Source organism: Podarcis liolepis (assembly GCF_965112155.1).
Source record: "Podarcis liolepis genome assembly, chromosome: 10".
NCBI lineage: Eukaryota > Metazoa > Chordata > Lepidosauria > Squamata > Lacertidae > Podarcis > Podarcis liolepis.
In genome coordinates, this window is record NC_139562.1 from 63,287,778 (window position 1) to 63,302,939 (window position 15,162).

The following is a 15,162-nucleotide window of genomic DNA, read 5'->3' on the forward strand; positions in this document are numbered from 1 at the left end:
TCTGGAACCCAAGCCTTATGAAGAACAGTTGAAGGAGCTGGGTATGTTTAGCCTGGAAAAGAGGAGATATGATAGCCATTGTCAAGTATCTCTAGGGCTGTCCCATGGAAGAGGGGAACAAGCTTATTTTCTCCAGCCAATGGCTTCAAGAAAGGAGATTCAGACTAAACATCAGGAAGAACTTTCTGACGATAAGAACTCTTCTTCGACAGTGGAATGGGAGGTTGTGGACTCTCCTTCCTCGGAGGTTTTTAAGCAGAAGTTGGATGGCCATCTGTCATGGATGTCATGTAGCTGACCTCCTTTGTAATATTTTATTTTGAAATCTTTTAAGATAATATTTTAGTTTTCTGTTATGTTGCTTTGATTGTATACTCTATATTTGACTTTCTTCAGATTGTTTTATTTTGGTTTTATTGATTTAATATGCTGTAAACTGCTTTGAGATTTTTCTTAAAAATATAAAGTGGTATTTTGTTGTTTAGTCGTGTCCGACTCTTCATGACCCCATGGACCAGAGCACACCAGGCACTCCTGTCTTCCACTGCCTCCCGCAGTTTGATCAAACTCATGCTGGTAGCTTCAAGAACACTGTCCAACCATCTCGTCCTCTGTCGTCCCCTTCTCCTTGTGCCCTCCATCTTTCCCAACATCAGGGTCTTTTCCAGGGAGTCTTCTCTTCTCATGAGGTGGCCAAAGTATTGGAGCCTCAGCTTCAGGACCTGTTCTTCCAGTGAGCACTCAGGGCTGATTTCCTTCAGAATGGAGAGGTTTGATCTTCTTGCAGTCCATGGGACTCTCAAGAGTCTCCTCCAGCACCATAATTCAAAAGCAGCAATTCTTCGGTGACCAGCCTTCTTTATGGTCCAGCTCTCACTTCCATACATCACAACTGGGAAAACCATAGCTTTAACTATACGGACCTTTGTTGGTCCAAACCCACTGCAATGCAGAAATCTCAACTGATGCATGCATGCTTTATTTATTTATTTAAATAAATTAAGTAAGTGGTATAGAAACTAAAATAAATAAATAAAGGTTGAGATTTCTGCATTGCAGTGGGTTTGGGCCAGATGACCCTGGGGGTCCCTCCCAATTCTATGAAATTAAAACATACAGGGACTGGCAGACCTATCATAAGCCACACGATATTATGGATCGATTTTAGCAGAGCGAGCCCCCCCTTTCCCCCCCCCGCACCCTTAGAAATACTTCTGTTCAAATAACGGTTCCCACGGTGCTGAGGCAGCTGCGCCTGCGCGACGGCGTCACACCCAAGCGGAGGCGAAAGGCGATTAATATCTCTCCCCCTCGTCCCATTGGCCGGTTCCTTGGAGCCCCCTCCCTGATTGGGTGGAGATCAGGAGGCTCGCGCCCAGGGGCGAGCTGGGATAGGCCAGACAGCGGGTGGGCGGTTATAGGCGGGACTCGGAAGGCGGTTATGGGCGGGACCGACGTTACGAGCGCCCTCCCTGGCGGACGGTGGCCGTTAAGGCCGGAGAAAAGCGAATGGCAACGGCGCTGCTGCGTAGTAACAGCCGGCGCCTCAGCCGTTTCTTGCCGGTGCCTGTTTCTCGCCCTTTCTGCAGCATGGAGGCCGCGGCTGCTGCTGCTGCTGCTGCTGCTGCTGCTTCTCCCTCAGGCCCGGCCGCCGAGGCTGGTCTGTGGCTGGGGGCGCTTCGCTTCGACAACCGGGCGCTGCGGGCCCTGCCTCTGGACCCGAGCGAGGAGAACGTGCCCCGGCCCGTGTCGGGCGCCTGCTTCTCGCGGGTGCGGCCTACTCCAGTGCGCGGGCCTCGCCTGGTGGCCGCGTCCGCGCCGGCGCTGGAGCTGCTGGGCCTGAGGGAGCCTCGCGCGGCCGACGAGGAAGCCGAGGCGGCGCTCTACTTCAGCGGGAACCGGCTGCCTCCCGGCGCGGAGCCCGCCGCCCACTGCTACTGCGGCCACCAGTTCGGCAGCTTCGCCGGGCAGCTGGGCGACGGCGCGGCCGTCTACCTGGGCGAGGTGCTGAACCTGCGCGGCGAGCGCTGGGAGATCCAGCTCAAGGGAGCCGGCCTCACCCCTTTCTCCCGGTAAACCGCGAAGGCGCACGCCCAGCGTTACACGCGTTGTTTTCGGGAGAGGGGAGTGGCAGAGACCGGCTCCCTTCTCTTAATCCAGGAAGGGCCGGATTTACGTATACAGTGGTACCTCGGGTTACGTACTTAATTTGTTCCGGAGGTCCGTACTTAACCTGAAACTGTTCTTAACCTGAAGCACCACTTTAGCTAATGGGGCCTCCTGCTGCCGCTGCGCCACCGGAGCCCGATTTCTGTTCTTATCCTGAAGCACTATTTCTGAGTTAGCGGAGTGTGTAACCTGAAGCGTATGTAACCCGAGGTACCCCTGTACGCTAAACAAGCTATAGCTTAGGGCCCCACTCTCTTGGGGGCCCCCCAAAAATTGAAATGTATTTCACTATTAATATACTTCTTCAAAATTGTATTTCAGTTCAACAGTTACTTTCATAAAATACATATTTTGTTATGTGCAAATGGCTTTAGATACCTATTAAAGGTAAAGGGATCCCTGACCATTAGGTCCAGTTGTGACCGACTCTGGGGTTGCGACACTCATCTTTCTTGGCCGAGGGAGCCGGTGTACAGCTTCCGGGTCATGTGGCCAGCATGACTAAGCCGCTTCTGGTGAACCAGAGCAGCACACGGAAACGCTGTTTACCTTCCTCAGGAGCGGTACCTATTTATCTACTCGCACTTTGACGCGCTTTCAAATTGCCAAGTTGGTAGGAGCAGGGACCGAGCAACAGGAGCTTAGCCCGTCACGGGGATTGGAACCGCCGACCTTCTGATCAGCAAGTCCTAGGCTCTGTGGTTTAACCCACAATGGTTATAGCATATATTCAACACAAAAAAACAGTGACAATTTGTTGTTGACAAAGGACTGCTGGACATATAAAGGGCCCCATTACCTTCAGTAGTTTAGGGCCTCATCAAACCTAAATCTGGCCCTGAGAAGGTCATAGCGCACCATAAAGTCAGCAGGCCTTTGTGTCGGGCAGTGTGATTAAAAAATACAAAAAACCCAGTTTGGTTTAGTCGGGCTTATTCTTGAGTCAGTGTGTTGGGTCAGGCCTGTTAATGTCCTTGGATGTGAGCGGAGGTGTGGGCAGGCCCTCCCCCTGAAATCAAGTAAATAAATAAAAATATTCTAGTTCGGAATTGTCCAGGCTACTCCTGGAAGCGAGAGATTACAGCATTGGTTCCAGAATTTCATGCAGCTAAAATAAAATGATAAATAAATAAAACTACTCAAAAGTAAAAAATGTAGAAAGGTTTTCGACAGGTTTTTCTGAGCACTTGAGGTCAAAAGAAAGTAATTGAAAACAACTTCTTGTTGAGAAGTTTCATTCCAGATCTGCTAGACAGAGCCAGACGGGATGATGGCCCTGCCCCACCTAACATAAATGCTGGCTACCTGCCGCTCCTAATGTAAATCCTGCCTACGCCCATGTCACTGGCTCATGCAGCCTTTTGTTTTCTCCCTTCCTTGACAACTTGAATCAAGGTTCAGATCCGTACAGTGGTGCCCTGCAAGACGAATGCCTCGCAAGACGGAAAACTCGCTAGACGAAAGAGTTTTCCGTTTTGGAGGTGCTTCGCAAAACGAATTTCCTATGGGCTTGCTTCGCAAGACGACAATGTCTTGTGAGTTCCTGCTGGTTTTTTTTCCTTTCCCCCCCTTTTTCTAAGCCGCTAAGCCACTTATCAGCTGATCCGATCAGCAGATAAGCCGCTAATAGCGCTAATCCGCTAATCCTTCAATGGGCTTGCTTCGCAAGACGAAAAAATCGCTAGACGAAGAGAATCACAGAACGGATTCTTTTCGTCTTGCGAGGCACCATTGTATCTCGTCTTTATTAAAATCACAGAATTGTCGGAGTAGGAAGAGACCCCAAGGATCATCTGGTCCACCTCCCTGCAATGCAGGAATCTTTTGCACAACGTGACCTTGAGATTAAGATTCTCATGCTCTACTAACTGAGCTGTTAGTTAGCTATTGTCAAGGATGCATAGCATGCCATGAATAACAAAGTATGAGCAGAATTCATGACCCCGCCCCAGTTGCTAAAGGCTGGTTCATGTCCACTTGGTGCTGCATCATTTAGCAGTCTGCAGAAGAACATGTGAAAAGTTTCCCCTAAATAAAGTACAGTTAGTCCGCAACATACACACATTTAACTTGTACCCATTCAGCTTTATGTGCATTGGGAAAAAATTGTTTAAAAATGTGGGGCAGGGTTTTGTGTGGGAAGACTGGCAATCTCTCAAACCATTGCACCCAATGTATTTGTTTATACACTATGTGATTTTGGCTTTAAGTGTGATCCCCTGAGGACTTACTTGAGCTCTCATAAAATATCTGTATTGAGATGACTTGGTACGTGCCGACACACTAAGGCAGAGTTTCCCAAACTTGGATCTCCAACTGTTTTGGATGAATTCCCTTCATCCCTGACCACTCATTAGGGATGATGGGAGTTGTAGTCCAAAAACAGCTGGAGACCAGGTTTGGGAAACCCTGCACTAAGGCTATAATCTTATACACACTTCACTGAGAGTAAGTATTTGGGACTTTTGAGTAGACATGTCTAGAATTGAGCTATAAAGTGAGCAGAAGTACCGATAGTTTACTCCCTGCTTCCTTTTTTACTACAGAGCAAGTATACTTCGTTCTTCTGAAATAAAATGCAGTTTAAAGGCCTAATTATTGATACTGAGTGAATTTGACCATTCTCATCTGTAAATTATGCTTTTAAAATATTTTGGAGATTATTTTTTTAAAAAAAACCTTATTCAAGTATCTTATTAATTTAATTTCAGACAAGCAGATGGTCGTAAAGTTCTGCGATCAAGCATAAGAGAATTCCTGTGCAGTGAAGCAATGTTTCACCTAGGAATACCTACAACCAGAGCTGGAACATGCGTAACATCTGATTCAGAAGTTATTCGGGACATTTTTTACGATGGAAATCCAAAAAAAGAAAGGTGCACAATTGTCCTGAGAATAGCACCCACGTTTATTAGGTAAATATCCTGCTTTGGGTTTTATATTAAAACAGGTATTATATACAGTTTGGATGTGTTATAGATAAACTGTCTATAATATAGACATTTCAGGTACCTGTGACTTTTGCCTACTAAAATTGTAAATATTGATTGCTAATATTTGGATCTAAAGACTAAAATATTGGCCTTCGACAAGTGGTTTGGCGTCCAACACCGAGTTGCAATTGCAGCCCTAGTATTATGTAAAAAAAAATAAGAAGTCATTCTCCAAATGTTTGTTTGGGGCAGTGGTGAGCTCCATATCTCATAGAATTGTAGAAATAAATTGGAAGGGATCCCAAGGGTCATCTAGCCCAGCCGCCTGCAATGGCAATTCCATCCTTGAAACACAATTCAGTCACTTGTCTCTAATAGCCAAGAAAGCTATGAGGTTTCAAAATACTTATAAAGCACATCTTTCAGAATTGGGGCTTACTAATTAAATATTCTGTTTCTCTAGTACAGTGGTACCTCGCAAGACGAATGCCTCACAAGACGAAAAACGCGCAAGACGAAAGAGTTTTCCGTTTTTTGAGTCGTTCCGCAAGACAAATTTCCCTATGGGCTTGCTTCGCAAGACGAAACTTCTTGCGAGTTTGTTTCCTTTTTCTTAAAGCCGCTAAGCCGTTAATAGCCGCTAAGCCGTTAATAGCCGCTTAGCCGCTAATAGCCGTGCTTCGCAAGACGAAAAAACCACAAGACGAAGAGACTCGCGGAACGGATTAATTTCGTCTTGTGAGGCACCACTGTAAAACTATACCATAGCATTTCCTGTTGTTGCAGTACATGGAGCTAAATAGCAGTTTATTTATTTTTTGTTATTTTAAAATATATAAAAATAAACTATACGGGGGGGGGGGTGATACAACTCAATAACTGACAATCCTTTTATTTAGGTTTGGATCATTTGAAATTTTTAAAGCTGCTGATGAATATACAGGACGTAAAGGCCCCAGTGTTGATAGAAATGATATTCGAATACAAATGCTTGATTATGTCATCAGCACTTTCTACCCAGAGATTCTACAAGCACACTCAAACAATAATGTCCAGAGGAATGCTGCTTTCTTTCGGGAGGTAATAATTAATTCTTACTATTTTTATAAAAAATATGTTTGCATTCCACTCCTTGGAATGCTAATCTTTTCCTAATTATATGGTCTGCAGTGGGCTGATTTTTCACCCTTTGATACTCATTGGCATCCTGTTAACATAGACAAGAGAATTTTCATTCACACAGGGTTGGCAAATATTAGTCTTTTATTCTCCATAGGAACCCTTAAGGATCTGTGGAGAATGGCATACATGGATGGAAAATGTTCAACACACATTTGCAACTGCCTATTTTTTAAATATTACTCTACTTAATATGCAGTGTGTATGCAAGTATAAAGTTCATAGATGAAAAGAAACTGAAAATCAGGTTGTATTTTTAAGGTAACAAGGCGGACAGCAAGGATGGTTGCCGAATGGCAGTGTGTTGGATTTTGTCATGGTGTGCTCAATACGGATAATATGAGTATTGTTGGACTTACAATTGACTATGGACCCTTTGGATTTATGGACAGGTCAGTGTATCTCAGTAACTTCAAAACATAGATTTGTTATATTGACCAGATCAAATGGCACCAGGATCTCTTTTTATTGCTTTCATTTTTGAAAAATTATTTCTAGTGAACTGTGGAAGAAATTTAAATGTATGGTAATATGTTTTCAGGTGAACTGGCAAAACCCTTGTATTCACTCATACTAGTTAGTCTTGATGGAATTAAACCAGGATAATTTTGCTGTATATTGCAGCAGCAGTGTGATCAACCTTGTTAGGTGTTGAAGGTTTATATTGGTTACCTTGTAGTTTTTCCTTGTTCAGTAATTTACTAACTTGAGTAAGATTAAACTAGGGAAGAGGGAAACAAAGTATTTGTTTGACATGGTGATACACAATAATTCTTAAAGATGCAGAGTTGTATCCAATTGGTGTGCACTGACAGAAGGCTGTTTGATTTAGCAGAGCTTCCCACCAGCAAAATGGGGATTGAGGCACTTTTCAGCAGTTGCCTGTCCCCCTGAGGCTTCCCACATCCCCCTCCCCCCCAAAAAAAACTGCTGTAGTGGGCTGAGGGGGAACCCTTTGGGAAATTCTGTGGGAGACTACAAGGGGAGGAGGAAGCAGTCTGCATTGTATTTGTACATTATCTAGTTACTGCAATATTACTATTCATTCATATAAACTAAATATTAAACCAAATACTCCTGTTTTGCAGATACGATCCTGAACATATTTGCAATGGATCTGATAACGCCGGGCGCTATGCTTATAATAAGCAGCCAGAGATTTGTAAGTGGAACCTAGGCAAGCTTGCTGAAGCCTTAGTCCCAGAACTTCCATTGGAAATCAGTATACCCCTCCTGGAAGAAGAATATGAAGCAGAATTTGAGAGGCATTATTTGCAAACAATGAGAAAAAAGCTAGGATTAATTCAGCTCCAGTTGGATGATGATAATAAATTGGTTTCTGATTTATTGGAAACTATGCGGGTCACAGGTTAGTGTGAATTGTATATTAATATTTAAAATAACAAAGTATAATTCATGTGATGTTCCGCATAAAACAATTCAAATCATATACATTAATACTCTGAAATTAATGACATAATGCCAATACATGATAAAACAGTTTGAACTGAATTATATAAACAGCTGAATAACATTCCCATTAAATCTGTTTCGTAGGTGCAGATTTTACAAATACTTTCCGCTTGCTGAGCTCTTTCCCAGCAGATTCTGATCCTTTAAACCTGGAAGAGTTCATAGATAAGATTTCAAAGCAGTGTGCATCCTTGGAAGAACTGAAAGTTGCATACAAGCCTCAAATGGACCCCAGGTATACTGAGCTGTGATACTGTGCAAAGTTCCTGTGTGTTTTAGGATTAGAGGAAATAATAGATTGACAGGTTATATGTTTGACAGGTTGCATGTGGACAGTAACAGATATTTATTTTTTGTTTTCTGCAAGTTTTTAGTTCCAGATTAATGTGCTAGTAGTTCTAATCTGGAAAACTGGAGATTTGTATTTCAACTTCTGGATGCATTTCTTAGTTAAGTGACAGGCATGCTTTTAATATGTTTTGGGTATGTTGAGTTCTATGCCATAGTGTACTTCAGTCTAAAAACTAAAAAAAAAAAAAAAAAACAGGATGAAAGAATGCTTTTTGAGAATCAGACTGCAGGCAATTAAATGCTGGAAATTGATTGTATTTGTTGGGTATCATCCTATTATATTACATTTGAGATCTAGGAATACAGCACTGATGTGTAGCTGCAATATTTGGATCTAAAATGACCACTAATTTAGCTTTTGTCATGTTCCTGTTTTCTTTTTCTTTTTTAATGAATATTTCCATAACATTAAATAATAGTATAAAATACAGCAATACAATACCAAGCACTCATGTAGTTCCTGCCAATCTGTTGCATATTTCATTGTTTATTTTCCTGTTTTCAGACACAGGCAACTTTTTACATTTGGAGTTTAAGGGAAACGGTTTCTCTTTCCCTGCTCTCATGATGGTTTTTGCTCATGGTCCTTCTGTCAAGAACTAACATAAATAATGGTTGCTTTAGTAATATGCACATATGGAAGTTTATGTGGCATGCAAAACATTCCATGTATAATTAGATTTTTAAAAACTTACTTTACAAACAGAATATAGGAATCTATCAATAATTTTAAAGTGTTTAGTACACACAATCTGCCTGAACAAAGCTGTTCATGACATTGTTACTATGAAACAATTTAGCAGTAGCACGTTTGTGCTAGGAGACAGCACATCTATTGAGACAAACTCTCTGAGATCCATGTTGTTAATAAGCAAGGGATGTGTTCACTCCTGTTTATGGTGCACTCACAATGTTTCTAGACTGGGTTTTCAATGTTCATCCAACATTATCCAGATTGCACATGAATCCTATACTTTGTTATAAAATACAGTGGTACCTCGAGTTAAGTACTTCATTCGTTCCGGAGGTCCGTTCTTAACCTGAAACTGTTCTTAACCTGAAGCACCACTTTAGCTAATGGGGCCTCCTGCTGCCGCCGCGCCGCCAGAGCCCGATTTCTGTTCTTATCCTGAAGCACTATTTCTGGGTTAGCAGAGTCTGTAACCTGAAGCGTATGTAGCCTGAAGCATATGTAACCCGAGGTACCACTGTACTATTGTTTGATGCATGATTTCTCAAGCCAGCTTCACACCAGTTGGAGTCTTGAAGCCTTTCCTAATTCATATACAGGCAAGGTATTTCACTGTTTTCTACAAACGATATCATGACATTGGTATTATGAGGAGTTCCAATAGTGCAGGGGTGCCCAAACTTTTTTCAAAGAGGGCCAGATTTGATGAAGTGAATATGCGTGAGGGCCAGCCGAAATTGTTGAGCTTTTCTTAGGATTTAGGATTTCCCCCCAGGACATATAGTGCCACGGGGGCCAGATTAAATCGACCAGCGGCCCTTATTAGGCCCTTGAGACAGACTTTGGAGATGCCTGCAGTAGTGCATGGTGATTTACTGATTACATAGTGGAGGGCAATTCTGGTGTTGTCATCTTCATGCATTTCCATGAGTTTCTCTGATTCTTTTTCCAAATAGGCTGACTCAACATAGAGAAGCCGCCAATTCCTAAACAATTAAGTCAAAGTTGTAATCTGACAAAACCTGCTTTATTAGCTGTATTTTTAAATGTATTTATATTTTGCCAGTAATGAGAGAGATGTTTTTCAACACTCTTCAGAAAAGTGAAGAATTTTTCGTTTTTTTCATTCATTATATTTGTATACCACTTTTCTACCCCCTCCCAAAAAAATGGTGATCAAAGCAGCTTCCAACATAGAAACAGGGATGCATTTCAAACAAACACTGCAAATACAATTTCATAAAAACATAGCAAAACATGGCAACAATTTCATCAGAATATAGCAAAACGAAAACATAATAACATACAAAAATAACACATTTCAGTACTATATATATAAAACACAAGATTATATAAGCAACATAACAGCAGCATCCAGTAGCAAAAATAACAAGGGAGCTTCACAGTTTCACCATAGTCCTAGAAACCCCCTCACATGATGTTGCTCTCCTGCAGCAGCTCTCCTCCTTCTTCCAAGGCCAAAGGGTAGGGTAGCTGGAAACAGCCTTCCCATGAAGCACTCCAGTGGCACTCTGCACATGTTGTTGTTCAGTCTGATATTTATACATCTAGCAAGTCTCCAAAGGTTGCTACTGCTTCATTGTTGCTTCTGAGTTGCATTGTACTGGTGCCTGTCCACCTTTAATTAAGGTTGCGTTAGTGCCAAGCAGAAATAAGGGACAATCAACATTTCAAATTGGTGTGTCTGGTAATAGGCTTTGTGTCTTGAATTCTGTTCATTTTTACTAGGACAATGGTGTGTTGCATCACTAAGTTCCACCTGTTACCCAGTTAAGAATGTTACTGTCCTTTTAACTGCAGACAATGATCTGAATGTCAAGGCATTGTTTGCCATTGTGTCACAGAACCCGATGCTATCGTCGTTCGTTCTTTTTGCAAAGCCTTGTTTTGACAAAGACATTTAATGGTTGTTGTCTTAAAATCTTAGTACGCAGAAGTGAGTTCAGAACAAGTAACGCAACTAAAAGCTTATTTCCATTTGTCCTGGGGAGTAGCTGGAGTGAAATCGGAGACTCTTTGCTGTAGGTCCCACCTTCTCATAGTTAGTTGTGGTGATGCCAGTGATACTTGCTGTTTTGCCAACAGCATTTCAACCATATTTGACTGTCAGGATCCAATTTACACTGAGACTTCTTGACTAGAAAATTACCCTTTCTGATGTCCTCTTTAATTTCATCCAGTACCTGGCAAATGTCACAGGTGTATGGTTCTCCAGCATGAAAAGTAATATGATAAAATAATAAGTAATAATAAATGATGCATAAGTAATATGATAAAAAGAAGGGTGACATTGCTTGGAAAGAATCAAGACATTAAGTTCCTCCTTGTGCTTGTTCATATATGCCCACCATAACAGAAAAATTAAAAAGACATTGTCCATTATGAAAGAATGTATTCTCCTTTAAGTCTGGATCACTAGCTAGATATGAGATTAAACTGTTCACATCACCACATGCAACTATTTTAGCCTTTAATGTGTGTTGTTGTTTTTTTAAATTTAAAAATGCCGTAAAATGACTACACACAAATTCAATACAGCAGACAATACAGCACAAAGCAATACATAGTGTAACTTTTAGTCTTTAATCATCAAGTTAAATGAAGTTCCACAACTGGAACATTACTGTCAACATATTTTGGAATGTGTACTTGTTCACCCTCACACCTCTGGCATACCATTTGCCTAATACCACCTCACTTATTATTAAATTCGCACTACAGTGAGAACCATATAAACTAGCCATCAAAAATAGCATTGAGCTGAAAGTTAAAGGATAATATGTGGGGGAGTTCACGTTTTAAAAAAAACATTTTCTGTTGCTTTCTATTAATTAGCTTTTAATTGATTTCCAGCATTATTCTCTTTGTTGACTGCTTTCCTGTTTCATTCTTAGTGGAAACATGCTGCCCTTGTGCATGTTTAGCGATTTCGGGCGGTAAAGACAGAAGTTCACCCTGGCATTCAGCAGAGTTGCGCAGCTGAAATGTATGACAAAACATGCCTGCTAATTTTTTTTTCAAAATCCCCCTTAGAAGTCAAATATTTTGTCTGTACCCTTATGATTCATAATTTAAGGAATTGTATGTTTTTTAAGCATAACTTAACACACAACTCACAGTAACTGATTTCTGATAGTCTTCCATTTCCCCCCTTCCCCTTTTTTCTAGACAGCTTTCAATGATGCTGATGTTAGCCCAGTCTAACCCACAACTTTTTGCCTTAATTGGGACAAAATCTAACATAAATAAAGAACTGGAACGCATAGAGCAATTTTCTAAGCTACAGCAGTTATCAGCATCTGAACTGGTTAGCAGAAATAAAGGACACTGGAAAGATTGGCTTCAGAACTACAGGTGAGACTAATGGTTATGTACCAATTATATTTCTATTTCTGTATATTTCTATATGCTACTAATACATATGTGCATAAATGTTTGTTGTAAAGGTTTTGGCTATGAGTGCATGGAAGCATCCTAAGGGTTTCATATTGCAGCATTTGTTATCAGTATATATTCCAAATAAGATCTTTAAAATTGTCTTCTTGAAATGAATTGTTTGTATTGGCCGTTTAGCATACAATGCTCAAATAAGTTTTCAGGATGAACTCTCAGCATTGTGCTCTGGATGTCCTATCAGAGTGCCTTTTTAGACCTGTCCTCTTAAATGATTCTTCGTTGTATGTTCCTGAGTCTCAGGATTGTGACAGAAGCAGTGTGTTTGTTAGTTTGTTTAAAACTCACCCATTATGCGAAGCTTTCTGTGTCCTTTCAGAGTTCGGCTAGAAAAAGAAATGGAGCAATTTGGCAATTCTGATAACTGGAATGCTGAGCATGTGAAAATTATGAACTCAAATAACCCAAAATACATATTGAGAAATTACATTGCTCAAAATGCTATAGAAGCAGCAGAAAATGGAGACTTCATGGAGGTAAGCAGTATTGCTAAAATCAGGCATCCCCAAATTCGGCCCTCCAGATGTTTTTTGGGACTACAACTCCCATCATCCCTAGCTAACAGGACCAGTGGTCAGGGATGATGGGAGTTGTAGTCCCAAAACATCGGGAGGGCCGAGTTTGGGGATGCCTGAGCTAAATGTTGCAAAACAAAAAATTGAGAGGTATTCACCAGATATGGAATCCCCAAACCTTGGCTTCCCCTGGGGACAAAAATAATAAAAATACAGTTGAGGTTTGGCAGTAATAATTGTACTCCTCCTTTTCCAGGTAAGGAAAGTTTTGAGGCTCCTAGAAAAGCCATATGAAGAAGACTTGGAATGCTACAATGAGGCAGCTGAGGATCCTGAAGTAGAAGAAGTGGGGGCTGCCGCTGCTGAGTGCAGTTCAGTATCCAGGAGAAGAGTTCCCTATAGCAGTAAACCTCCACTCTGGGCTTCCGAGCTCTGTGTTACATGATCTTCCTAACTGCCTTGTTTGTATTTTCCACAAAGGGATAGTGATCTTCCCGAGTGGAGAGTGTAGCAAGGTGTATGTATAGAAGTGCTATTAAGTCTCAAACAGATGGGTCGGATGTCTTCACAGTCTCACTTGAGCCATATTCATTTTACAACTTGTGACCATCACAGTTGTCCACGCACACTGCTGAAAGACAGACCAAAGTTTTATCTTTTATTCATCGCAAAGTGCAGTTATATTTTTTTTGCACTGATCTGTGAACATCCAAGTGAAATCTGTGTTTGTGAAGACAAAAATAGCAATCCAGATGCTGGAATTATTTTTGTCTGAAGATGAACTAATAGTACTTTTTATTATTATGCAGGGATATCTCTCAATGGGGAGTGGGTTTAAGCTCATCATTGCTTATTCTAAGCTATGTTTCATTTAATTGCGTAGTTCATTTATTGTGAACCTTTCTGTTTAAATCAGGTTTTTAGAGAAATTATTTTTGGGCCATAGGGAAAAGATGATGGTGTATATTTAAAAAAATGGAATGAAGAAGAAAACTAGTTTCAGTGTAAATGATTTACATATAGTGGCCTGGTTTCAGTTAGGGTCATAACCATACTAAAGCATATGGTTCAAGACTCTTATTCTGGATGTGTGCATGCAGTTTGATTTACTGGATCAGGAATAGTTAATGCAATCCCACAAAAAGAGGCTCCATGCTGACAGCACCAGTTGTTGGAATAGTGGGGAAACGACTCCCCCCTGCCTCCTGTAGGTGTTCAGCATTGACAGTAGAGAGCATGAGTCAACAGGTTAATTTTTGCCAAAATGTATAATGTATAAATTGCTTTGTATTTGAACAATGCCTTCAAATGATGTATGCTTTCACTCTTGCATCTCAGATAACATATTTATTTCCTATGTAAACAACTTTGCTACCTCATGGAAAGTCTTCCATTCTCGCGCATTTTGCCTGTTGTGGCAATTGAGTTATATTTTAACTTTAGCTTATTTCAGCTTCAGCGAAACAGCTGCATGAAAACATGGCTGTTCTTCAGAGGTTTGTTAAAAGAGGTGTTTCTCCAATACATCCTGATGGCTGTGACTGTAGTCCCAAGGACTCTTCTTTACAGTCAGTATCCCTTTAAAATCAGTAGGAATGTACTGGAGTGTCAACACACCTCTCACATATCGTGATCTTTCTGCCTTATAATGTAAACATAGATTAGCAGTTGGAAAATAAAAATACGTTTATGTGAGTTATTGATAAATGGCTGGCATGGGAAATTTTGCAAACAACTGCTATACTTTTCTTGCTTTTAATTTAGAGTTCTGGACACACAAATGAATGAATAGGGCTATTATTAATTGGTCTTGCTGTTAGCAGATCTTAACTGTGGCTTCTGAGGGTCTTATGTAGAGTTCTAAATTAAAAAAAAACAGTGCTCAGGTCAGCTGTTGTGAATGGAATACCTAATGCCCACAGTCAAAATTATTTACTTTTTATGCAGTTTTAGCAATAAAAACATGCCACATGAATGTTTTTATGATACTTTTAAGTATTGCACTCTATACCTTTTGAAGGATGTTGTGGACATTTCCTCATTCTACAAATGTGAAATCGATTATGCTGAGCTGTGTTAATTGAAAATAAATTATTTTGACCATTATTTTGTTTGTACTGTGTTATTTTTAGACTAATTAAGAAATCAGAGAAATTATTAAAATGTTCACTACTCGCAGGTATGTCCATTGTCGTGATATTTCTGAGAAATCCAATGTTGGAGTTTCTGGATCTTTGTTAATTACTTATTTACTGTCTTTCACCCCACTTCTCAGAGGATTGTCTCCCAAAAAAGGCTTGTGTCGTTTTTTTAAAGAGAGAAAGATAGGCACTGACCATCAGGCTCACAATGACATGCAGCGAAAAAGAGAGAAGAT

The 15,162-nt window shown here is 40.8% G+C and overlaps 1 protein-coding gene across 2 annotated transcripts; it reads left to right on the forward strand.

The window, feature by feature from the left end:
* The first annotated feature begins 1,410 nt into the window (after positions 1-1,410).
* Positions 1,411-14,889, forward strand: SELENOO (selenoprotein O). 2 transcript variants are annotated; one of them, XM_083463520.1, is made up of 10 exons: positions 1,411-2,072; positions 4,881-5,084; positions 6,002-6,182; positions 6,543-6,673; positions 7,370-7,650; positions 7,839-7,989; positions 11,986-12,171; positions 12,590-12,746; positions 13,042-13,884; positions 13,948-14,889. In XM_083463520.1, exons 1-9 carry the CDS (start codon positions 1,510-1,512, stop codon positions 13,228-13,230), a joined length of 2,043 nt encoding a protein of 680 aa, XP_083319646.1. In that variant the 5' UTR covers positions 1,411-1,509; the 3' UTR covers positions 13,231-13,884; positions 13,948-14,889. The 2 variants fall into 2 exon arrangements, with proteins under 2 accessions (XP_083319646.1, XP_083319647.1); XM_083463521.1 differs by having other exon boundaries at positions 1,429-2,072; positions 13,042-13,873; positions 13,910-14,889.
* The last annotated feature ends 273 nt before the right edge of the window (positions 14,890-15,162 follow it).